Source organism: Lycium barbarum, chromosome 1 (genome assembly GCF_019175385.1).
Source record: "Lycium barbarum isolate Lr01 chromosome 1, ASM1917538v2, whole genome shotgun sequence".
NCBI lineage: Eukaryota > Viridiplantae > Streptophyta > Magnoliopsida > Solanales > Solanaceae > Lycium > Lycium barbarum.
In genome coordinates this window covers 79,797,702-79,824,769 of record NC_083337.1, presented here as the reverse complement: position 1 = coordinate 79,824,769, position 27,068 = coordinate 79,797,702, and the positions used below count along the sequence as shown (strand labels likewise).

At 41.2% G+C, this 27,068-nt stretch overlaps 1 protein-coding gene across 3 annotated transcripts in view; it reads left to right on the top strand.

Annotated features, from left to right (window-relative positions):
* Positions 1-26,186, top strand: part of LOC132636117 (uncharacterized) — a 65,516-nt gene extending 39,330 nt beyond the window's left edge. For 2 of the 3 annotated variants that reach the window (XM_060352827.1, XM_060352825.1), the window contains 6 exons: positions 21,875-22,207; positions 22,284-22,358; positions 22,608-23,194; positions 24,928-25,036; positions 25,130-25,309; positions 25,713-26,186. In XM_060352827.1, the coding sequence (XP_060208810.1) occupies positions 21,875-22,207; positions 22,284-22,358; positions 22,608-23,194; positions 24,928-25,036; positions 25,130-25,309; positions 25,713-25,889 (1,461 nt within the window). In that variant the 3' untranslated portion in view covers positions 25,890-26,186. The remainder of the gene's footprint in view (positions 1-21,874; positions 22,208-22,283; positions 22,359-22,607; positions 23,195-24,927; positions 25,037-25,129; positions 25,310-25,712) is intronic. The other variant, XM_060352834.1, reaches the window with a different exon arrangement.
* Positions 26,187-27,068: the final 882 nt, after the last annotated feature.

Genomic DNA, 27,068 nt, shown 5'->3' with positions numbered 1-27,068 from the left:
GAACGCCTTGGTCTAGTTGTTGGAAAGGGTAAGGGTCGTGTCAAAGCTATCAACTCGCCACCCCAATTGGTGGGCGGAATAGCCAAAGGAGTGCCGGTAAGGATGGGTCCTTATGAAGGCAAGTTCGACTTGCGGGTTGTGATCATTGACGATTTCGACTTGATAGTGGGGTTGGAATTCATGAGGCAAACTAACATCATTCCCATACCCTATGCGGACATGCTTCTGATGATGGGAGCAAACGGGGCCAAACCCTGCATTGTCCCGTGCACAACCATAAAGATGGCATCAGGAAATATCTCTGCATTGCAATTGAAGAAGGGGGTCCATCGACAAGAACCCACGTTCCTGGCTACCCTTTGCAATGAAGAGATTGAGTCTTCTTCAGGCCCCATTCCAACGCCTGTGAAGGAGCTCATGAAGGAGTTTGAGGATGTCATGCCACAAGACATGCCGAAGCGACTCCCGCCTAGGCGGACGGTCGATCATGAAATTGAATTGGTGCCTGGCGCGAAGCCACCTGCCCGCGCACCCTACAGAATGTCACAACCCGAACTCACCGAGCTTCGGAGACAATTGACGGAGATGCTGGACACGGGGATCATCGTTCCCTCCAAATCACCTTATGGGTCACCTGTACTATTCCAAAAGAAACATGACGGTACCCTAAGGCTCTGTGTTGACTATCGAGCTCTCAACAAGATCACCGTGAAGAACAAGTATCCCATACCACTAATGGCGGACTTGTTTGATAGACTGGGCGGAGCCACAGTGTTCACCAAAGTAGACCTGAAGACAGGTTATTGGCAAGTCCGCATTGCTGAAGGAGACGAGTCCAAGACGACATGTGTAACCAGATATGGCTCGTTCGACTTCCTGGTCATGCCGTTCGGCTTGACCAATGCTCCGGCCACGTTTTGCACCCTAATGAACCAGGTCTTTCGAGAATACATTGATGAATTTGTGGTAGTGTACCTGGACGACATTGTGGTGTACAGCAAAACGTTAGGCGAACACCTGGAGCACCTGAGGAAAGTCCTAACTCGGTTGCGAGAGCATGAATTGTACGTAAAGCTGTCCAAATGCTCTTTTGCCCAAAAACAGATTGACTTCCTCGGGCATGTTGTTGAAGAAGGTCGCATCAAGATGGACCAACAAAAGATCAGGGCTATCACAGATTGGCCACCACCCAAGGATATCCATGCCGTGAGGGCTTTCCTTGGCCTATGCAACTTTTATCGGCGGTTCGTCAAGGACTACTCCCTCATTGCATTACCACTGACGGAACTCCTCAAGAAGATCACACCTTGGGATTGGTCGCCAAAGAGAGCAGACGCTTTCAATTCACTAAAAGCGGCTATGTCTAGTAGCCCTGTCTTGGCCTTGCCTGATTTGACCAAACCTTTCGAGGTGGAAACGGATGCCTCCGACTACGCCTTGGGCGGAGTCTTGCTACAAGAGGGGCACCCGGTGGCCTACGAGAGTAGAAAGTTGAAGGATGCAGAACGGCGCTATGCGGCTCACGAGAAAGAATTATTGGCTGTTGTCCACTGCTTGCGCCTTTGGAGGCACTATCTTCTGGGATCCCCATTTGTGGTGAAGACGGATAACACGGCTGTCAGTCACTTCATGACCCAGCCAAGTCTAAATGGCCGCCAGGCCAGATGGCAGGAGCTCCTAGCGGAATTTCACTTCAATCTGGAATACCGAAGTGGGAAGACCAACCATGTTGCGGATGCACTTAGCCGAAGGGCCGATCTAGCATCGGTATGCTTGCTCGCCACCCTCAGGGGGAGCGAAGTAGCTACCACCATAAAAGATCAAATCCAGGATCTTCTCACCAAAGACCCTTCGGCACAGTACTTGGTCGACCTAGCAGGTCAAGGGAAAACTCGCCAGTTCTACATGGAGGACGGGTTCTTGAAGGCAAAAGGGAACCGCCTTTATGTTCCTAAAGGAGGAGATTTGCGGAGAACTCTCCTAATGGAATGTCACGATACTCTATGGGCAGGCCACCCAGGAGAAGAGCGTACCATGGCACTGCTACGCCGTGCATATTATTGGCCCCAAATGGCAGATGATGTCGCTCAGTATGTGAAGACTTGCCTAGTATGCCAGAAAGACAAGTCCGATCGCTTGACACAAGCGGGCCTGTTGGAGCCATTACCTGTCCCAAAGAGACCTTGGGAAAGCGTCTCATTGGATTTCATCACCGGCTTGCCCAAGGTTGGAGATCTCACGACTATCTTGGTCGTGGTTGATCGGTTTTCCAAATATGCTACTTTCATTGCAGCTCCCAAGTATATATCAGCAGAGGAGACAGCTCGACTCTTCTTCACCTATGTTGTCAAATATTGGGGTCTGCCCAAGGATATTGTTAGCGATCGTGACTCTCGCTTCACTAGCAACTTTTGGACCCAACTCTTTAAGTGCTTGGGGTCTAAGTTGAGTCACAGCTCGAGTTTTCACCCACAATTCGATGGCCAGACGGAGCGGTTCAATGGCATGTTGGAGGAATACTTGCGGCACTTTGTTACCGGCTCGCAGAAGAATTGGGTGAAGCTATTGGATGCGGCCCAACTGTGTTTCAACTCACAAAAGAGCTCTAGCACAAACAGGAGCGCTTTTGAAATTGTTACCGGGCAGCAACCGCTACTCCCACACACTGTGAATGTCCCAAACATGGCCAAATCTCCACGAGCAGCTAGCTTCTCGAAAGAATGGAAGCAGAATTTAGAGATAGTGCGGAGCTATCTAGTGAAGGCACAAAAGCGGATGAAGAGGCATGCAGATCAAAATCGCCGCTTTGTGGAATATCAGGTTGGGGACAAGGTGATGGTGAAGATCCCAAAGAGATACCTATTTGCAGGGGTCCATGACCCCCGCCTGTTGCAAAAATACATTGGCCCTCTGTCCATTGAGAGGCGCATTGGGAAGGTAGCATACCGGGTGGATACCCCAGCTTGGTGGAAGATTCATCCTGTGTTCCATGTCAGTCTTCTAAAGCCTTTTCGAGAAGACAAAGAAGATCCTTCACGCAGCCAGCTCACAATACCCAGTATCCGAGGCCCACAAGCAACCGGAAAAAAGATAGTAGAAGCCATCCTCAACGATCGAGTCATACATGCCTCAAGAAAAGATCACCAAGAGTTCCTGGTGAAATGGTTGGGATGTGATGCCGAAGAGAATACATGGGAGAGAGGCACCAGCCTCAAAGCCTACAAGCACCTGATCGATGACTATCTTGCAAACAAGGCGCCGAGGACGTCGCCAACTTAGGTGGGGGAGAATGTCATGGGCGGCTTTCCAGCCATGCCCCATGACCCCTTGGGCGCGCCCCATGGCGCCATGGCAAGCCTCTCAGCGCCTAGCGCCATGGACGGCCCCGTGGTCTCGGACGCCCCAAGTGACAAGGTTGCTTCTGCCTATGTCGCCCCATCAATTTCCCTCGCGCGCGCCCCTGTGCTGGCCGTGCCCCAACGCGTGCCCAGCGCCCAATGTCAGTGCAGCCCAGCTACAGTGCCAGCGCCCAGCACCTAGCGCCCGCGCCCCAGTGCGCGCGCGCACCGTGCCCTGCGCGCATGACAGTGCCCCGACCGAGGGTGCACATGGACCTGCTCTAGTTAGGTCTCTTTTGTTGTAATTATAGAGTAGTTTACTTTATGTAATTTTGGTTGTGTTTCTCTAGCAAAACCATGTCTAGCTCTATGACTTGGGTTTTTATTTTTAAAGCATTATTAGGGGGGATCAAACAATCAAAACTTTCAAGCAAGCAATCAATTCTCTGTACTGGTGTCTCTCCCCCTCGACACCGCTTGCTCTCATTGTAATCAATTTTCATTAATGCAAACAAGCTCTCTTTCTTTCTCATTCTCAATTCACTTTTCTGTTCTCTCAATTGTTCCTGACATTGGTTTTCCCGCACGGCACTGACAGTCTCGTCTAGCGTGCGGAGGGGACCCCGGTTGGCGGATAGCAACTTTGGAATCTTCGGTTGCTTAGCCTTACGTCGCCCTTCCAAGAAGTCTCAGGAAGGCGCCGCGTAACAGTAATCATGCATAGAGAGTGCATACATGGGCTTTCAACAAGGTGATTTCCCTAAAATTCAAGAAATAAGGGTAATATGAAGGAACTAAGGCTATTAGAATAGGGAACAAAGGATGCCACATTGGCTCCCAAAGAGATAAAGCACATTAATTCCTCACTTCGCAAGAAAGTTGTACCTTCATTTTGAGTAAGTGTAAGATGTAAAGTAAGGTCATTCCACCTTAGAGTCCAACTCTCTACACTAGTCTCCTTAAACAATGGTTTCACTACCAAGATCAAGAGGACACTACATTGGGGTCATAAACAAAGATATTCCTCAAGTCACGGTCTACACATCCCTCTTGCAAACCCATCATAAACTTAAGCAACAACATACAAAGGGTTTCATGAGCAAAGAGGTCATAAGGAAAGGTATCACACAAGATATTGTTAGCAATTTGTAGCCAAGTTTTGCCCTCATTTTCAAGATAATCCACTTTAGCAATCCAGTCAAATAAATTCCCTCAAGAGGAGGTTTTTCTTATTAAGAAATGGATCATCATACCATAGTGGTTCTTTAATGACTTTGTGATCCCCACGAATGGCTTCATTTTCAACATCACAAAACACAAAGCCATGCATTTCACAATCATCCACTATGTCACTATCAAGTAAATTATCATCCTTGAAGAGAGTAGATTCAATCACAAGATCACATTCAAAACAAGCAAGTTCACTCTCAATAGGATCAATATCAACACAAGTGCTACCACTAGATGGACACAATTTACTCTTGTAAGAAGAGTCGATATAGTCATCAAAAGGATCAACTAGTGGGTAAGCACTTTTCACCAAGACATCATCAATTAACAAAATGTCACTAATTCCCACACAAGGCAAAACTTTACCTCTACTCAATTGTTCATCAAACACAAAGTGATCCACATTCGCTAAAGTAGAAGGGTTAGCTTTGTTATCTCTTTGTTGAAGCATATCACCTTTGTCAATTTGGTCAAGTTCCTTGTATTGGCCTTCCTCTTTGGAAGAGGGTCGCACTATTTCACCTTCCAAAGGGACTTGGAAACTCGGGTCCACTTCTCCTTTGGTGTGATCATCTACATGAGTACCTACAAAAGGAACAAGACAACTAGAGAAAATAGAAAGGTTAGAGGGGTTAGCTTGACTTGACACCAAGTCCTTCTCTTCACCACACCTTTCTTCTCCTCGTAACATTCCTCTAGCGACCATACACTTCTTACTCTTCTCTTGGGTCGAATCTTGTCCTCCTTGAGCAACCAAGGTCTCCTTTTCACTCACAACCATTTCCTCCCTTTTCATCTTTTCACGTAGTTCTTTCATGACTCTATCGTCTTCACGCACTTCATGGGGAGTCAATGGAGCAAGGACATACTTTTTACCTTTGACCACAATAGAATACTTGTTGGTCCGCCCACTATGTTGAGCATCCACGTCAAATTGCCAAGGTCTTCCAAGAACAATATGACACGCTTGCATTGGCACCACATCACATAAGATTTCATCCTCATATCTTCCAATGCTTAATTTGATAATCGCTTGCTTGGTCACCCGCATTTCTCCACTTTCATTGAAACATTGAAGCTTGTAGGGGCTAGGGTGTTTTCTTGTGGGGAATTTCATACTTTCAACCAAAAATTGGCTAACCGCATTAGTGCGACTCCCACCATCAATGATCAAGGAACAAACCTTGTCTAAAATCTTACACCTAGCATGAAAAAAGTTCTCCCTTTGGTCACTCTCTTCCTGAGCTAGAGCTCCCATGGATCTTCTAGCAACAACAACAATAGCATGATTCAAAGCCTCTTTGTATCTATCTCAACCTCTTCATCGGAATCACCCTCACACTCACTTCTTTCTCCCTCGTCATCATTCCCATTCCCGCTCTCATTCTCATCATCGGTTTGGTACTCCTCCCGCACAATAGTAATAGTCCTCCGATTGGGACACTCACTTGCATAGTGCCCTCTTCCTTGGAACTTAAAGCATTGGATGGTAGAAGGGCGATTATAGTTGGGTTTAGGGTTGTTACCTCCTTTAGCCTTATCATCACCCTTGGCTTGAGGTGTTGGAGTGTCGGTCTTGGGCTTTTCCCAAGTGGAACTTTTCCACTTTTCTTTGCCTTTACTCCAAGTCGAAGATGATTTGCCCTTGTCTTTATAAGATCTCTCCTCCTTTAGATCCGTTTCAACCTTGGATGCATCGTGGAATGCCTCTTCTAGACTATTATAAGTCTTGAGCCTCATATCATAGGTTTAGAAATGTCACGGTTCAAATAGGCTACGAACCTTATAATAGTGCACTCCTCTTGTTCTTCTAGCTTGACTTTCATCCGCAAATCCTCAAACTCATCAAAGTACTCTTCCACGCTTTTCGACCCTTGTTTCAACAAATACACCCTTTTGATCGCATCTTGATCATATGTGGGTGGAAGCCACCTTGTTTCCATGAGCTCAATCAAGTCGTTCTAAGTTGGAAGATCAGAGATGTGTTATTGAGACCTTTGTAACTTCTTAAATTCCCACCACGTGGAAGCGTATCCCTCAAATTGGGTGAGGGCATACTTTGTCTTTAATGCCTCGGACACATTGTTGGTGAGGAAGATGCGTTCACTTTGTAGCTTCCACTCAAGGAACTCTTCCGTGTTGCTACCTCCTTGGAAAGTAGGGAGGTTGACCTTGATTATGTTCAAAGTCCGGTTATTGTCTTGCCATCTCCATCGGTCTTCATACCCTTGAGCCCTTCCTTGGTCGACATGACCTTGGAACCTAGCGTCATGGCCCGGAAATCTCTCAAAGCCTCCTTTTCCTCCCCTTCCCCGGTTATTCATCCCTCCACGCCTTCCTCCTTGTGGGTTAGCATCCCACCACCTATCTTGTGGATAATCAACATACTCCTCTTCATTCATGGGGTATTGGTATTGGTTTTGGTTAAGAAAGGTTCTTGTATTTGGGCTTGGGGTGGAGCTTGGGGTGCTTGTTGTAAGATCACTTGAGGGATTGCCTCATTCGGGTTGTTTTGGTAAACTTGGGGATAGGTTTGTCGATTGGTGTTTTGGAATGTGGAGTTTTGGGGTGAAAGGTTGGTTGTTTGGGGTGGTGGAACTCTTTGGTCGGTAGTGGTTGTGGGGTTGGGATTGCACAAAGCATGTGCTAGTCCCGGGGTAATGGTTGGTGTCGTATCTTGTGTTCTATCCCTATCACCTTCATTCCGAGAACGGGGAGTGCCCATTCTACTCGAACCATCCGTTCGAGTCTTCTCAATTCCCATTATCCGCGCATCCATACCACTCAACGTCCCAACCACGCCACGCACCTCTCCTTCCATGCCATCCAACCTCGATGTTACGGCCGATAGTTGACTCATGATCATAGCCAATGAACTTGCTATGGATGACATATCTACTACCCCTTGCGTTCCATCGCCTTGGTTAGATATGATGACCTGCAAAACTAGCAAACAATATTAGTAATAAAAGCCTTACTTCACTCGTATTCAACTCTCAAACCTTACTACTGTCACGACCCGACTCGGGGCCGCGACGAGCACCCGGTGTTAACCCACCCGAGCACCCACTTAGCTTACTCTGATACTTACATCTAGGTGAGCCACATAATTATACATGCATTTCCATTCATTCTTCAACTAGTCCCATCTGGACAACAACCCATTTATATCATCGTAGGCATTTATACCACATCAATGTACATGGGCCCACGTGGCCGACAAAATGATATACAAAACACAGGCCAACAAGCCAAACACATCTACCCACACACACACTTATGTACGAGCCTCTAAGAGTATAACATATCACATTAGCGGGACAGGACCCCGCTATGCCCATAATTATATACACAAAAGAATGAGTACCCAAAAGATATGGCTCCGAAGGAAATGGAGCTCTCTATGTAATATCCAAATAGGCAGCTATGGATCAAGTCTGTCTCCCTGTGCACCTGCGGGCATGACGCAGCGTCCACAAACAAAAGGACGTCAGTACGAAGAATGTACTGAGTATGTAAAGCGTGATTAACATCAATATAGAAGCATCATAGACAATATATGAAGTGGCACAGGAGGGAAGACAATAATATCATCATCATGGCACTTACCTGCCTTTCATAGGAACTTTCCATTTCTCATGCGTATTTCATAATAGTGCTCGTACCCTACTTGGGCTCATATTCGCATACATGTCCTTATTCGTATTCGTATACATAGTCTTTTCACATTCATATTCATATTATATACATAGCCATACACTTATATACATACATAGCGTGCCCGACCATAAGGTTCGGTGTTTCATACGTACTTAGCCAACCAAGGCTCAATGTTATTTCTACCTGGCCCTACCAAGGCTTCAGGGTTATCCGTACCATCTGCAGAGGTGTGCGCGCGTTACGTAATCGTATACATTCTTTATACATAATCATATACATATATCCTACCCGGCGTTATAAGCTCGGGGTATCATTATAGCCCTTCATAGGCACATATAAGTATAATAGCCCGTAGGCACCTTTGGCATAATTATTATTATTATCGTCATCACTATCTTCGTCATTATTGCTACATCCATATCTTAGGCTTACTCGTCATATGAGGGGCGTAGTACAATCGTAGTACATGTTAAGGATCGTGAGCTTATGAGCTCGGAGTGTCAATCACTTGAATACAACATACTCATATAGAGGAATTAGAAGTTTGGCCAAGAATCATGCCTTATGAAAGAAGGGTTAGCCTTACATACCTTTTCGTCGGACTATTCTACACTTGTACGTTTCCTTCCAATGCTAGCGTCTATACCTTCATTAATATCATAACAATGACCATTAGTCATTCACATCATCCACATTATCTAGATTTCTCCATTTGCTTCTAATTCTCCCGTATTTATGGTCATGACCTCTAACTTCGTCCATTCGTCTAAAGTGTCGAGTTCATGATCTTAGTACCATTTATAATACATTCATATCGTAACACAACAACATTCATAATTCAATTCAAACTATTCCTCAAAATGTCACTATTCACCACTCATGACCTAGTTGACCACATTTCCTACAATCCATGTATTTTAATTCTCCAATACCTTAAACATCATGTAAAAATCATGAATCTTACCTTAGAAGTTGTAGGAACAAGCTTTGGTTGATAATACTCCTCTTTGAGCAAAACCCTAGTTTTTCTCCATTTGGATTTCTTGACTTGGATGATCCTTGATGATTCCCTTATCCTTGATTCACTTGTCTTAATGTTATTGATGGCTTATAATCCTTGAAAACTCATATAATAAATGTAGAGAGAAGTTTTAGAGAGAAGTGGTGTAATGTTGTAATGAAATAAAACAAGTGTTGGTCCCTTTATTTAATGACTTGTGAAATCTGTGCTGAGAACAGTGGTCGTCCATCGTGGTTTACGGCCCGTATTCCACTATACAGCTCGTCCTCCATGGGCGTATTTAACCATTTCCAGAACCAGAAGCTGGGCTGCCTTCATGGTGGTTTACGACCATGGTTTACGGGCCGTAAATCACTTTACGGTCCGTCCACCTGGTCGTGTTTTACCATTTCTTGACTGGGCAGAAAGTTGAAACCTTGCATGGCAGTTTACGACTGCCAGTTTACGGACCGTATTGCAATTTATGGTCCGTATTTTGCGATTTACGACCACTGGGCAGTTGCAATTCTGCAACTTCCCATATTTCTTAGACTTCTCATTTTAATCACCCCCGTCCATGCACATGCATTGCTCACCTTGTATCTCATCTTAACTTAGCCAACTTCCTCGTCTCACATCGGATACTTTCGAAATCTCGCCTAAGGTCATCAAACGTCGTTTCTTGCTCATAGACATCGTGCACTCACATTCATCACTAGTTCATCCACTTGCGTACCAACGGAAAATTTTCCGAGGTGTAACAACTACACTCCCGTGCGCCTTTGAAGTTGCTGATGAATCGCTTAACCAATCAAATTCACACGGTTGCTTATACTTTGTGGTAGAATGGATTCTTGTTACGAACGAGAGCCAATAAAATTTCAACGAAATAAAACGAAGAAAAGCATGAAAGAACTTAGCACGAAAGAAATGCGGACACAGGAACTAGTAAACACAAGTAGGAACAACTACTAAATGGCTACTAGTTGAGAAACACAAGAAATTGGAATGCTAAAATTGGAAAATAAATGAAATTTCGGGCCCGGGTAGGTGATAACTTGAAAACGGGGTCTTGAAGCCTCAATTGATCCAAGGTGTCAATTTGAAATAACGAAAATTTTAAAATTTCTATACTTTTTTGGTTCCCTACCTAAGAAATAGGGACACAATCAAGGCTCAAGAAATTTTTGAAACTGAAGGGAGATAAAATGAATTTTGGAATTGAAAATGTACCTCAAATTTACGGGTTGGGAGTTGTGTATTATACGGTCTGTATAATATTGACGGACCGTAGAATTGAACAGTAGATCAAGAGCAGAAACTCAAAATTTGGTACCCAAATTTACGGGCCGTAAAATCTTTACGGTCCGTATTTTCCAACCGTAAATCACTAACAGAATGCAACTTTTTTTTGACTCCCAATTTTACTGACCAATTGTACGGACCGTAAAATTTATACGGTCCGTATGTGGGACCGTATAATGGCTTCAGTGATTTCGTATTGAACCCGTTCTCCTCGAAAATTGGATCAAATTTCTTGGATCTGATGATGTCGTAGGCCCCACACAGAAACTTAAAATTTAGTTCCCAAATTTACGGACCAAAATTTACGGGCCGTAAAATCTTTACGGTCCGTATTTTCCAACCGTAAATCACTAACAGAATGCAACTTTTTTTTGATTCCCAATACTGACTAATTGTTCGGACCATAAAATTTATACGGTCCGTATGTGGGACCGTATAATGGCTTCAGTGATTTCGTATTGAACCCGTTCTCCTCGAAAATTGGATCAAATTTCTTGGATCTGATGACGTCGTAGGCCCCACACAACCTAGGACTTGCCCTTTTTGGCCCAACAAACAAATTTCCACTTGTCTTTGGAAAAACCTTTGGATCAAACCTTCTTCTTGGGTTTTCTTCTCCAATATGAAGATATGAATGTTCTTAAGAACACCAAGAACACCCAAATGCAATCTAGGACCAAATCAACTCGTTTTTGCTCCAATTTCCAAATCTAAGCTCCTTATCACTTGGAGAACAAAGCCCAATATCCAATTTGTTTCAATTCCAACTCAATCACCAAACCTACTTTTGAGTTCTTCAAAGCTTCAAAGCTCAACAATTGACTCCAAACTTGTCCAAATGAACTCAACTCTTGGTTTTAGGGCTTTTGGATATCAACAAACTCAAATATATCTTCAAATTCGAGAAACAAGAACAAAATTTTTGGGGTTTTTAGAAAATGGATTTTTTGGGATTTTCTATATATATATATATTTTTTTTTTTTGAATTTTCTTTGAACCAGGGATTGAAGAATGTAAGAACACTCTTCTAAACTAGCTCTGATACCAAATGATACGATTCTACCTATGAAACTCTAAAGTCTTAAAGAACAAGAAAAATGGAAAATAGAGATGGGGAAGAATAGGAATGGGAGAAGGGTAGATGGATAGATACTAGACCCAAGAGCAAGAAATCTATGGACAAGAAAGGATATATTAAACCCTAACCCTTCCAATCGGATTATCAAACCCTAGAACCTAAGTAATACGAATCAACAAACGACTCAAATGAATCCACAAATGAGCAACATTAAATTCGATGGAAAATAAACAATTCACTTTGCAACTAAGAATCACACTTAGATTTATGCAGCCAAACAAACTATATTAAACTAAAACTATCACTAAACAATCTCTCATAAGAATTTCATCAATCAACAAAGTCTAAGGATGAAAATCACCCAAGTCTAATATTTATACTAAGAGACTTAAGAGCTAGGCTAGTTATTATAAGAATGCCATTAATGAGGCAAGGGCCTTGTTTGGCTAGTTGGATGTTGGCTTGAAATTCGAAAAGGCTCCTCTTGCACATATAGCCATCATCCAATCCTCAAGCTTGCAATTGTGACCATTTGCATTATGGCCCTTCTTTTGCACGTCTAGCTACATTTGTGTTTCTGCCCCTTTGCGACTCTAGCCACTTTGAGTGTTGGCCTTCTTTCTTGTAGCTTCTTCTTTCATTCGTCTCCAAGCTACTTTCCATACTTCATAAGCCTTCTTATGGGGCTTGTATGCCTCTCTATGGGTCTCCAATGCTCCTTTGGACATCCTCCTAGCTTGAATAGATTGGAGTCCCATGCCTTGGTCTTCAATGTGAGCCTTTAAGTAAAGTGTGCCTAGTAGGGTCATATCACGTGAAGACGCGTCGAAAGGTATTTTCGCAACGTTTAGCTAGGTTTTGGTCACCTTAGTCTGCCGGAGCATGAGTAGTTTTCCCAAAATTGATAGAAAAATTGTTCTGTCGCGGACAACTTCAAGGAGGGAGAAAGCTTGGCCTCTTTTTGAAGAAAAGGATCCCTAACGCTGCGAGGGAGGGAAACTCACCTCAAAAAGCAGTTATGGCTCTGATACCATGATGTTTTTGCGGAGAAGAAAAATGTTCTTGTTTTTTTTTATGTGCTTACATATCATAAGAAGGGGTGTTATACAATGAATTATGAATCCTATAACTAATTAAGGAAAGACAATTAATTATTACAATAAAAAGAAATAGTTTATACCTATAAAAATAAAGTCTCCTAAAATCATGCTAATTAATTAGCACAATGAACACAATCTTATCCTGATAGCCAGCTTATGAAATACCAACTTATGTGAACTCTTTTCCTTTTTCTCAAGTTCGCAGTTCTTACATGCCAGTAGCTATATGAAAGAACATAATTCTTTTAAGTGCTCTTGGACCTATATCCAACAATGGGAAAATCTTGGTCCCCTTCACCAACAACTAATGATAGAAAAGACAGGAGTTCGCCATGAATACCTATTTACTATATCCATTTTATGTCCACATGTACTGCCATGAATGACTATTTTTAGTCTTAAAATGATTTGAGGAGATTTGGACTCTTCTACTTGCCAATCTTAGATTCCATAGCATATGTCAGCTCTTAAACTACTAAGAAAATGCTCCCAGGCACAGGAAACGAGGTAAGCCTTAAAATACCCTTTCCCGACATTGTAAGCCCTAAAATACCCTTTCCCGACATTCTCTCTCCCCTAATCTTCTCGCCGGAGATTGCAATTGCTTCTCCCACATGAGCCAGCCCTTCTTTCTCAGACTTTCTCTCTCCTCTAAACTCCTTCCGACCCTTTCCTCCACCTCCTTTCGATTACTGACTTACACTGAAAACTACACAATCCCCTTTTCTCACAGACCAAAATTTCAGACTATCATCAGAACCCTAGTTTCACATCCTTTCCTCTTCAAATCTTCTTCCGACCAGTTTCTCTCCTTGGGAACAATGCCGGAAAATCAGTCCTTTTCTTTCTTCTTCTAGTAACTCAGATCACTACTTCTAGCAAATGGAGAATATCATATATTTTGCTGTTGGGTTCAAGTCCTATGATATTGCGAAGTCTTCTAACACTGCTGATTCATGGTACGATTGGACTGAAAGAAGCAAGAATTTCATCAGGAGAGTCTCGTTCAACAGGAACACCATGGAATGGATTGTCCAGACACTTCGCGAAGCATCTAAGACCCGAGGAAACTTTGTGAGAAGATGGAAGAAGAAAGACAATTTTTCCGAGACTTTTTGCTCCAGAACTTATAACAGCTATGGTCGATATATCAGTGTTATAAGCATCAGAGGAAAGAAAAGAGCAGTGCTTATTATACCAGAAGTGGCTTTTAATGCAGGTTGGACTTTTTTAGCTGACAAAGTTGGTAGATTTTTAAGCAGTCAGAGACGCCCAATCACTGCTGTAGAACCAAGATTAGCATCGAAGGTCTTCCATATACAGATGCTCTCAGAAACATTAAATGGTCTAATCAAGTAATTATTGATGGCAAAGTCATTAATGAAAGGAAAACCCATCCATATTAAAGAGGCCCCAGAATCCCAGAATGAAGTTCTCAATAAATGTCTAGTTGGTACTTTCCCTATGAACTCATCGGTGATTCCCACACTTTCAGCAGTTAGGCGTTGGACCAGTCTCTGTGGAAGCAAGCCCATGGATTGAACATATACGCGATGGGAGATGGAAAATTTCTCTTTGAATTTTCTTTTAGAATCACTGTTGAACAGATCATGGAGGGGAATGGTGTTGGAAGAAATTACCGGTCAACTTTCAGTGGACACCATTGTCAGGAGCTGTTAACCACGATGAGTTTCCCAACTCAGGGCCAAACTAGTTGGTTTACCACTTCAATTTTGGTCTCAAAATGTCTTCAAGGCCATTGGAGACTACTGTGGGGGTTGGATTGAGACGGAAGAAGAGACACTACTCTGTAATCATTTGAAATTGGCTAGAATCAAAATTAGAGGAAAAGGGAGAGAGATTCCCAGTAACCTTGGAGCAAGGGGGCATCCTCTTCACCATCCAAATTTGGGTTGAAATTCCGGCAAGTTTTTCCGTCGGAGAAGGAAAAGATGTACAAGGTTTTGTCCAGCGGATATCAAAAACCCTAACAAGGGGTACGCGTGCAGATATGATACAGAAAAAGGGGATTTACTTTGACCACGTGGGCACGTCACGAGGGCCCCAAGAGACAGCTGTTCAAGTGGAAATTTCAAATTCAAACCGGGACCTGAAAATTCATAGGGAAAAGCCCATATTATGTTGGACCCAAATCAATTTAATTGTTTGGGCCAAAAGGAGATTGATGACATAGAAACTTTCCCTCAGCCTTTAAGAGACCCACGTGAAGCAGCACGTGAGGCTCCACTTATTGAAAAGAACCTCTTAGAAGATACGAATGCCTCACTTCTCTCAGATTTGAAAGACACTGCTTCTAAATTTTTGGAAAGCTTTGCAATTTGGGAGTCTGCCAATACAACGTGCAAGGAAGTCACCCCATCATTCATCCCTCTTCTTCTTTTCTGAATCACCAGGAAGAATACAAGGAACCCCAAGAAGCTGGAAAAGAAAAGGATATTGATGCGATGACAATTATCGAGGATGAGACGGACCAAGTAATTTCAGCAGAACACGATGGCACAAATTTGCAAATTATGCAAGTTCACGAAGCGGAACCAGTGAGCATGCAGCCTCAGGAACATTTTGAGGCCGAAACTAGGGCCTCCAATGGGGTGAAGTCCAATATTTTGGAGTTAAAGCAACATATATGGGGCTGCTTTTGAAGGGTGCCAGGAAGAGGCACTAGCACTACTCATTAAACTTGACAAAAGGAAACAAATCCTAGAAAAGGAAGGTAGACCCAGCAAAATCAAAACACCTAGGAACAAGGGGATTAGCAAAAATGAATTGAAGAATTTGCAATCAGAGCTCAATAAAGAGGTGGAAGGGGTGACAAACAGGGGGAAAACTTTAAGTTTGAATCATCAATGAAAGTCAAACTTTTATCTTGGAATGTTAGGGGACCTAACAAGTTACCAAAAAGAAATATTGTTGAGAGCTTGATGTTGAATTGAAAAGCAGACGTCTATTGTTCTTCTATTGTTTTCAGGAGACCAAAATTGAAAAAGAGCGGGATCTTGTTGCCAAACAATTATAGGCATGTAGATGGATGAAGTGTGGAATTCTTGAAGCTCAAGGCAGCAATGGTAGTATTATGATCCTTTGGGATAGTAGAGTGTGGACTAGTGAATTAGTTGAAAAGGGCTTCTATTCAATCACTTACAGCTTTGCTTCTGTTCATCATTCTTTCAATTGGTGTCATACAGGGGTCTATGCCCTCCAAACCAGAATGGATAAGGCAGAATGCTGGGAGGAAATTTCAGCAATCAGAGGGTTAAGGGATGGACCTTGGGTCACTTGTGGGGATTTTAACACAATCAGACTCATGGTTGAAAGAAGGTTTTGTCACAGAGTCACTAATGTGATGACTGATTTCTCAAGCTGGATAGAGGACGTGGAACTTCATGATCCTCCTTTGAATGGAGGAAAATATACTTGGTTCAGGGGGCTAAATCACAACAGTGCTGCAAGACTTGATAGGTTCCTTTTTTCTAAGGAATGGGAGGAGGCCTTCAGAGATATAAGGCCAAGATTATTGCCCAGAACTCAATCTGATCACAGTCCAATCTCTCTCGAGTGCGGTATCTGGGAACGCAAAGGTTTTTACTTTAAGTTTGAAAATTGGTGGCTTGGGGTTGATGGTTTCAAAGAACTTGTTTGGAAATGGTGGACTGAATTTGAGGTCCATGGCTGTCCAGATTTCAAACTTAGCAGCAATCTAAAGATGCTGAAGTACAAGCTTAAAGAGTGGAGCAGGCAAAACTTTGGGGATTTAGTCAATAAGAAGAACAGCCTATTGAATGAACTAGCTGATCTAGGCCATATTCAGGATAATAGGGAGCTTAGTGAAGAGGAAATGATGATCAGGGCAACTGTTATGGTTGAACGGGAAGATCTAGCAAAAAACGAAGAAGCAAGTTGGAGGCAAAAATCCAGGGTCTTATGGTTAAAACAAGGTGACAAAAATACTAGATTCTTCCAAAGAATGGCAACATCACACAAAAATACAACACAATTGATAGCTTAATAGTTGGAGGTGAAGAAGTGGTACATGAGGCTGATATCAAGGAAGTTATGGTTGATTTTTACGAGAAGCTGTATTCAGAAGCCGAATCATGGAGGCCTTCTCTGAATTATGCTAGCTGTCCCAAGATAAATGAGGAGGAAAGCCAATGGTTGCAAAGACCTTTTTCTGAAGAAGAAGTGCTAAATACCATCAATTTATGTGCAACCGACAAGGCTCCGGGCACTGATGGCTTTACAATGGGTTTCTTTAAATAATGCTGGGTTATTCTGAAAGAAGACCTAATGCAGACCATTCTTAATTTTCATCACAATGAATTCTTTAAGAGATCCTTCAATGCTACTTTCATTGCATTGATACCAATGAAGAATGGGGCAGAAGAACTTAAAGATTTCAGACCTATAAGCCTTATCGGAGGAGTTTACAAGATCATCTATGAAATCATCACAGAAAGGCTGAAGGCAGTTATGGGGAAATTGGTCGATGAACACCGAATGGCCTTCTTGAAAAAGAGACAGATTAATCCATTAGCTAGTGGACTCCAAATTCAAACAAGGAAGACCGGGAATTCTATGTAAATTGGATATCGAAAAAGCTTTTGACCATGTTAATTGGGGCTATCTGCTGAAGATCCTGGAAGACACGGGCTTTGGGCACAAGTGAATAAACTGGATCAAATTTTGCATCTCTAGTGTCAGATTTTCTGTTCTGATAAATGGTTGTCCAGCAGGTTTCTTTTAATCTCAAAGGGGTCCCAGACAGGGTGACCCATTGTCACCTTTCTTATTTTTGATTGCTATGGAAGGTCTTAATCACATGGCTAGGACAACTAAATCTAATGGTTGGATCGGGGGCTTCGACTCTCAGTCCACCATTAGCGGTTATCTGGAGATCACTCATTTATTATATGCTGACGATTCACTAGTTTTTTTGTGATGCTTAAGTGGAGCAGATCAGACATCTCAGAGCAATCTTGACCATTTTTTAAGCCTTGTCTGGCCTTCATGTCAACTGGAGCAAAAGTTCACTCTATCCAATTAATTAAGTCGATGATTGTCAGCATCTAGCATGGAACCTAGGTTGTCAAGTGGGCTCCCTCCCCACTAAGTACCTAGGGATGCCTCTAGGTGTGAAAAGAAAATCCAAAGAAATCTGGGATGAAGTTTTGGAGAGATGTAACAAGAAGCTGGCAAGGTGGAAAACCCAATACCTCTCTTTGGGTGGCAGAGTTACACTCATCAATTCTGTCTTGGATGCCCTGCTTACATACATGATCTCTCTCTTCACAATTCCCAGAGGAGTAGAGCAAAAGATTGACAAACTGAGACGAGATTTTCTTTGGCAAGGTAATAAAGGTGATGATGAAAGGAGATGCAAGAACCTGGTCAAATCAGACTCAATCATTTTGAACAAGAAAGAGAGTGGGCTGGGCATTAAGAACCTGGGATTGCACAACAAAAGATTATTGCATAAATGGCTATGGAGATTCAATTCAGAGGACAATGCTTTATGGAAAAGATTCATTTCCTAGAAATATGGGATGCTAGATCAATGGATTACTAAAGAAGTTAATTGCCTTTATGGTACTAGTGTATGGAAATCTATTAGGTTCCAGTGGAATGAATTCTGGGCTAATGTAGATATCATAGTTGGCGATGGCAGAAAGACTACTTTTTGGGCAGACCACTGGATTGGCCATAACAACCTTCAATCGACTTTCCTTGACTTATACTCTATAAGCCTCCATGCTCAAGCACAAATCAGTCAAGTTTGGAGCCCTCAAGGGTGGGATCTTATTTTCAGAAGAGCTCTCAATGATTGGGAAATTGAAAGCTTAACCAATATGCTCTAACTCTTAGCTTCCTTTGGAGGAACTTCAGCTTATCCTGACAGACTAAAATGGAGAGTGAACAACAAATGAACTTTCTCTCTGTTTACTGGATATCAACCATAGAACAACCTTGATGGAGATTTGGCCTTGGATGCTCATTTGGAAAGTAAAAATTTCTTTCAAGGTCTCTGGTTTTGTTTGGTTGGTTGCAAGGAAGGTATGCCTGACCCACGAGAAATTACAAAGAAGAGGTTTTCAGATTTGTTCAAGATGTTCCTTATGTGGTCAAGATGGTGAAACCAATAAGCACCTTTTTCTTACACTGCAAGACAACTACAAATCTGTCATGTATCTTTGGTATCAATTGGACTATGCCTAATACTACTGTGGAGCTTCTCAGATGCTGGAAGAGTGTAGGGAAGAGAGGTGGGGAAGAAGACTGGTGGTAGATCATCCCAGCTTGTGTTTGGTGGACAATATGGAAGGAAAGGAACGCTAGAATTTTTGAGGGCACTAGTAGCTCTATCCAAAAAGTTAGGATGAATTGTCTAAATCTCTTTTATTTTTGGTGTAAACAAAATTTGTGGGGGGATTTAATAGGACAAGTGTAAGTTTTTGTTGGGCGCTCTTTATACTTTTGCTGTAAAGATTACAATTCAGCTTCAATTGAAGCTGAATTTCACTGTGAATACAAGTCGTTACCAATTTTTTTTTTTTTTTTTTTAAAAAGCATATGTCAGCTCCTCCATTTTAGTTTCTTGGGAGTACTAGATGTCTGCCCCACACTTCTTGATCCCAACTTGATGATGACCCTTTTTGTTTGGGTCGTTTATTCCCCTCATGTTTTATGTAGTAATCTTAATATCCATTAACTACTATTTTCCCTTGATCCTCGCTCTACTGAATCAAAAGAATGACTCGCGTTTGGAATAAATAAGTTTGTTCCCTATCCTTAATCTGCCCCTCCTTCTCTCCCCTCCCTTTGTCCCTAAACCTCTTCTTGTATACCGCATTGTTCCCCTTCCCTTCATGTCTTCAAGCCGACTCCTGCTCTGTCACTACCCTCGCTAGCCCCCTCCGATCCCAAGTACCTCCTCTTGGATCTTATTAAATGTCAAGTAGAAGTTGTATGATCCTATCCTCATTCCCTTCACAGTAACACCCAAAGTTCCCCAAACCTGAGGTATTTGTCCCTCACCCATTTAGACAATCTCCTTCCACCTTCAAAGATTGCTAAGGGTGGATATTATCCTCCACTTCCACGTTTTTCTCCAAGATTGGATCCTTTACGAAACCACTTCCAACGCTCACATCCACCCAATTGAAAATTCTCCCTCACTACCCAAGTCCACATAGATATCCTACTACCTCTCTTTCCTTCAACACATTTTGTTTTGGTGGTCTCGCCGAAGAAACCACATTGTTTTGGGCCACTGGGACTTGGCAGGGACCATTAGTGATCCGGCAATATACTTGGGAGGTCGGTTTGCGAGATTAGAAGCCTAAGGAGAAGGATTTTAGAATTTAGAGTCTGCTCAGAGCTGTCCTCTCTCTCCACCTGTTACACTGATTTGCCTCCGTTTCCGGCATGCTCCGTTGTCCGAGTGCACTCTAGTCCTTTCTCATGGTTTAAAATTGACTCCGTCCCCTATTTAACTCTGCTAACTCCTTCCCTTTGGAAAAGACTGCAAAACAGTTCTTTAGTTTTTTCAAAAAACTATGTCCTCTTTACTTCTGTATTTTCTTTTTCAAACTACCTTGATATGCGTTACTTGAGCCGAGGGTCTTTCGGAAACGACCTCTCTACCTCCACGAGGCAGGGGTAAGGTCTGTGTACATCCTACACTAGGTATGTTGTTGGAAATTTGTGGGATTACACTAGGTATGTTGTTGGAAATTTTAATCCAAAGAAAATTGCTAGAAATTTTTTCAGAAAGTCGCCAAAAGATTTTGCAATTCACTGGTCTGAATCGACCCTCAAGCTGCAGGATGGAAAAGACTGGAATGGCTAGAAAGGGAACAATTCGCGTGATAAGTGTACACATCAGCGGAATAGGGTACCAACCACGAGGAATTTTAAAATTGAGTTGGAGTTAGTTGGAAGAGGAGTCGACCACCAAGAAGCCAATAAAGTGGATTTGTAGCTAGTTGGAACAGTCTACAGTCATAGCATAAGGACCAAGTTTTGGAGGTTCTGGCAATGCGTGATTGTGCGTGGAGGCTTTGGTAGCATTCTTGCGGGGTGTGATGATGCATCGAGGCTTTCACAGAGGCACAGTTTCTTGGGTTATGATCGCACAAGAATTCAGTGTAGGACACTGATACATACATACATGTCACTGATGCGACAAACTCAAAATCTGACTAATCTAAGATCTCTCACGCCTTCTACTTCTGTCTTTTAGCTTATTCTCTATGGTTTCTACAGTCATAGCATAAGGACAAAGTTTCGGAGGTTCTGCCAATGCGTGATTGTGCGTGGAGGCTTTGGTAGCATTCTTGTGGGGGGTGATGTTGCATTGAGGCTTTGACAGAGGCACAGTTTCTTCGGTTATGATCGCACAAGAATTTCAATGTAGGACACTGATACACAATATATATATATATATATATATATATAACTCAAAATCTGACTAATCTAAGATCTCTCACGCCTTCTCAAACTTTTCCTATTGTCTTTTTGCTTATTCTCTATGGTTTCTGACGAGATCATTTGGCTCTTTCCCTCTACTCTGGATCTGATGATAACAATGCTAATAAGTTGAATCATTATTATCTGTATAAATTTCTGCCTTTTGCTCCTAATGGATTCTTACCAGTGATGCTGAATTAGTTCTTAGGAATGAACGACATTCGGGTGATCAAGTACATCAGAGTGTCTTTTATGACCAAGTGAAGGAAGATATAGCATTTGTTAAACATTTCGGAGAGGAATATTGTGTATCTGAGATTCATATGACATTCTATTTTCTTCCTCTTTTTTCTCTTTTTGGTTTGTGTCTAATTGATATGTTGCCTTGTGTTCGATTCCTCTTACTTCTAATTCATCTGTAGAGCTTTGTGCCCTTAAATCATAAATTGGTCTGCCTTTTGTTTGTTTGAGTTTGTATTACTAATAGGTTGTTTTCATCCTACAACTTGTGGGCAAATAAATGCATTAACTTAATGAAATAGATTAAAGTTATAGTTTGGAGGATTTCATGTGGTACTTACTCTGCTTGCATTTGCACTGGCAGATACCAATTTTTATTTGATATTTGTCTGAAATACCTTTTCCTTCTCTGATGACTCCTAAATGTACTTCCAGGGTTCTTTGCCAGTTTATTCCAACAAGATTGCTATCAGTGTGGTTGACAATGTACTGCTTGTTCACCAAGTGGATGCAAAGGTGGTTATTATATATGATATATTTGCAGATTCTCAAGCACCAGTTTCTGCTCCACTTCCATTATTAGTTAGAGGTTTCTCTAGAGCAAATGCTGCAGCCTCTCAATTGATGGGCCGAAATGAACATCTGGAGGGGAAGGACTCAAATCGTGGTGAAACAGTCATCTATGCAGATGAGTGGGTATTCCTTGTTCCAGACCTTATATGTGATATTGCCAATGGAGTTTTGTGGAAGATCCATTTAGACCTGGAGGTAAAATTCTGATTGCTAGTCAATATCACGATTCAGAAGTTACTGTCCTTATTACAACTATCTTGATCTTTTGCAGGCCATTTCTGCTAGCAGCTCGGAAGTGCAAACAATCCTTGAATTTTTTCAGAGGAGGAAACTGGAAGCAAATAAGGTCTGCATCTTTCGGTTCTAATTTCTAAAAATGTTGATTAGTCCTGGTTTGTGCGTAAAAATGTTGAATTACAAAAAATAGTGGGCAATTTGCCCTGGTTTATTTGTTAGGATAGAAGCAGTTTCACCTTGAACTGTAGTTGACTCCATCGAGACATTAATTTGTTAATGTTGTACCAATCAATGCCTGTCCAGAAATGTTTTTGTTGAGAATTTGCAGTGAGTTAATACCTGAAATTATCTGTTTCAGGCTAAACAGTTGTGTTTGACCATGGCTCGGACAGTTATTCTTGAACGACGACCTGTGCCCATGGTCGCAAGGGTGATAGATGTCTTAGTCAACAGTTTCTCTCTTTCAATAAAAACTGGAAAATATCACACAGGATCAAAGGTGGAGAGAAGTTCAACAACCAGTGGTTCTAATGTTAATAGTGCTATTGGTGAATCCATCAGTCAAGCAGATACATCTGAAAAGTCACTAAAACAAGAAAGCGGTAGTGGTATGCACGGCAGATCTATTGTCAAATCCTCTTCCTTTACTTCAGACTCTGAGGACAATGTTAGCTTTGCAGAAAATAGAGGCAAATATAAAAATGTCGATTTATCTAGTAGTGAACGAAATGGAGTTAACTTGGTGAGGACAGATGTATCTGGTGCTGCTCAAGCTCCTGGACCAGATAGCACTCCCCTAAGAACTGATGAACAGCAGGAGTCTCTGGTAGCTTCTGCTGCAATATCCCCAGATGATCTGTGCAGCTTTGTGTTTGCCCCTGTGGAGGAAGAGATGGCGGGGGATGCTTGTTACTTGGTTGCAATCATTGTTGAGTTCCTACGCAGGTACACAATCACTCTCTGAGCTATCTCGCAAATAAGTAATTGCCATAATGCCATCGCTATCGTATCACAGTTAGAAAAAAAAAATTGAATGTTATATTCACTAATATAGGAGTAGTACTTCTGCTGTTAATACTTGTTCGTCTGTAAATCCATTTTTGACCCTGAAAGAAGTATACAAGACTTTTCAGCGGAAGGTCGTTTTTGTTTTGAGTCTAACCAAAACCAAACCGAACTTATCTCAAGAGTAGGTCACAAGTTTTAACATCCCCACTTTCTTATAAGTTATTTTTCCTTTTTAAATTTAACCAAATACAATATCAAATTTCGAAATACCAAAGACATACAAAAAAGATTTTGTTTTCATTCATTAATTCGGTATATACTAAATTATGCACAATCTTACTGCCCAGTAGAACTTGATTATTTGCCTGGGTTCCTTAAAACAAGTTCATGGGCCTGATTGTTATTCTTATTGGAGTATTTTTCTTGAAATTATAAGCCCAAACCTAAAATAACATGCCCAATATAGAAATTGTGAAAAAGTCTTTAAGAAAATTTACATTTTTTTCTAAAAGAGATGTCTCTGCTTGTGTTTATGGTCAGTTTGGTCCGATCTCGTTTTTTTTTTTTTTTTTTTTTTTTTTTAAAATATAATACGAAATCAAACTAAAGATTGTCAACTTTTCTTTTATCAACGCTGAATCGAACCATAATTTGACTTTCTTGTTGGTTTAATTTGGTTTCTGGTTGGAGTTGATGTCTTGGAGCCCGTTTGGCTTAGCTTATAAGTTGCTGAAAATAGCTTATAAGTTGTTTTCAGATTTTTTGAGTATTTGGCTGGCCAGCTTATAAGCCATTTTGTGCTTAAAATAAGCCCAAAAACATAATTGGGCCCGTTTGGCTTAGCTTAAAAAAAAGCAGCTTATAAGCCGAAAACAGCTTATAAGCCAAAAAAAAAAAAAAATTGGGCTACCCCAATTTTTTTTTTTTTTTGGCTTATAAGCTGTTTTCGGCTTATAAGCTGCTTTTTTTAAGCTAAGCCAAACGGGCTCTTGGTCTCTATTTAACACTCATAATTACATTAAAGGTGACTTGTACTAGTGTACTAAAAAAATTACCCAACGTTACTAACACGCAAGAGGAACTTGTGACCCCTCTTAAGGGTGTCGAAATTGCAAAAGACATGAGTTACACACCACTAGAAAGTTTATGTTGAAAAAAGTTTTATAGTTTATTCCATTTTACGTATTTGATTAAAAGAAAAGTTACTATTTGTTTTTCTTTTTAATTTTCTTCCTATGTTGTTTTATGTTACAAATTTACTATTTGTCTAATGCTTGTTACTTCAGGAATATTGTTAGAATGTTAGCATGATCTAGATGGGCTAATAATGTAGATGTTTGATTGATAGGTTTAAAAAATATATGGTTACCATTTGGCTTTTAGTGTTTAAAATATCCTATCCTATTTGGATCCAAACACTTAATGTTTTCAGAAATTCTCCTAAAAACTTATTCAGATAACGTTTCCACCAACCTGTTCAAATCCCATCCAACGTTCTCCAAAACTATAGGACTCACCTTGTTTATGACTAAATCCTCATCAATATAAGCTGCTCAAGTTTTACCATGTTCTTACCGCTTGTAAAAGGACAAAAAAGTTGATTGCTCTTCTTTCTGACCTGTTATCTACTTTTGATGCATGAACTGTCCTTTCTGTATCTATTCTTTCAGTGCTAACCTGGAAAGGCTGAAAGTGCCTCTGAATATTTATGTATTGATGATACAACTGCTAGCACGGAATGAAAATTATGCACAACTTGGATTGTTCATCATGAATAAGGTTAGCAAATTGTGGTAGCGTGTATTTTGAGTACTGAGACTGCTATATTTTTTTTCTTTTTCTTATAAACACTTCATATGAGTTGTGTTTCAGATAATTGAGCCCTCAAAAGAAGTTGCAATGCAACTACTAGCATCAGGCAGGCAGAATTTTCAAACAATGAAGTTGGGCCTCGATATGCTCAGAGAGCTTGCATTACATCATGACTATGTCTTGCTACTTGTTCAAGATGGATATTATCTTGAAGCTTTACGTTATGCCCGGAAAACTAAGGTATTCTTAACTCTCCCTGCTTCCGGAATTATAAAAACCTAACTGTCAGTCCTGTCAAAGAAGCTCAAAAAAAAGGAAAAGGAAAAAAAACCCTTGAGTTCAGCACTTATATATCTGTGCGCTAAACTTACATGTGTGGAAGCCTGAAGGTTTCATTCTTCTAAACCTTTACTTGATTCCAATGTTGGATATGGGTTGAGATCAGGACTACATCTGTCTGACGGGACAGCTTCAACTATACGTAACATCTCTTGATTACACTATCTCAATAATGTGCTGATATAACTTGGTTTATCAGAGAGATGAGGAGCTGCGTTTTATCTTTAGTTTCTGTTGATTGTACTCAAGACAAACTTGACAAAAAATGTCTTGAGGATTCTGACATAAAATGGGTGTTATTCAGGTGAATACTGTTCAGCCGTCACTGTTTCTTGAGGCAGCTTATGCTTCGAATGACTCGCAACACCTGGCTGCAGTTCTAAGATTTTTCTCAGACTTCATTCCTGGGTTTAAGAGTACTACTGACCACCAAACTTATAGCCGTTGTCTCACCGAGATGAATTCAGTGGTTACTGCTTGAGGCACCTTGACATAAATCAACAAGTTGAACACTTCGTTCCCCCTTGAAGACCAATTTAGTATTGAATGTCAAGGTTTTGAAAGATGGCTTTGTGGATTCATGCAAGCACAGTAGAGCCAGATATTGCGGGTAACTTGTACTAAACAGCCATTAATAAGCTTCAGCTTTTTGGATGACTTGTAACATGTACTACAGATATTAGTTTGAAATGCTGAGGTCCTAAGGACTAGTAAGACGGAGATGTAATAGTCGTACTCCTTTTTCGTGTAATGACACTCCCTGCTGCTTTTTTTTTTCGCTTTAGAATTTCTAAATTTAGACTTTTTACACTTTCATTGTATGTTTCGGGGAAAAAACAGGGGAAGGAAGGAAAACAAATGCACTATTGTGATGAAGAAAATGACTTGCATGTTTTATACCTTAATACCATATTAGACGTGAAATCGACCTAATAGTTCGTGCACCACGGCAATAATAGTAAAGTGACCTTTTATAACCTGCCCTTGTCCTTGACGTCTAAATTGTACTAGATGAGCATGGCCGGGCGTATCCCTCGTGTCATTCTTTCTGTACTAAAGCAACTACTTTAAACAATCTTTTATTTCGTAGTTTGTAATGTAGGACCAACTTTTTTCTAAGCATGTAATACGTTCATGCAAACACAAGGCATCTAGATTAACTTCGAAAGTGGACAAGTTGCCTATCCAATCACATAAATACTTCAAACATTTGTTATTTTTACATTCTAGTAATTTTATAGTTCATTCACATTGAGATCAAGAAGCATTCCTTAAATACTCCATTCTCAACAATACATCAACATCATTTGTCTTTGAGCAAACCAGCAACTGCTTCATCTCTGGTGCGTGATAGGAAAGCAAACTGGCTTTCTTCTGTAGTACTACATCGAATATTTTTAGAATACGCTTTGTGATGAAATGAAATTGCAATTAACCAAAAGTTCGAAGCTTAAATGTACCCATAGATATGAAAAATTTAATGAGTAAGAATAATTGTTATACAACATATATGTACCTAGACAGAAATAATAAGCAAAGTTGGGTTATACACACACTTTGATTTTATCTACAAACTGATGATCACTTAATCAACTTGACCATCAAAGAACTCGTGTCTCGCTAAATGCATCTGAAGATACATTAGGTTTCACTTTCAATG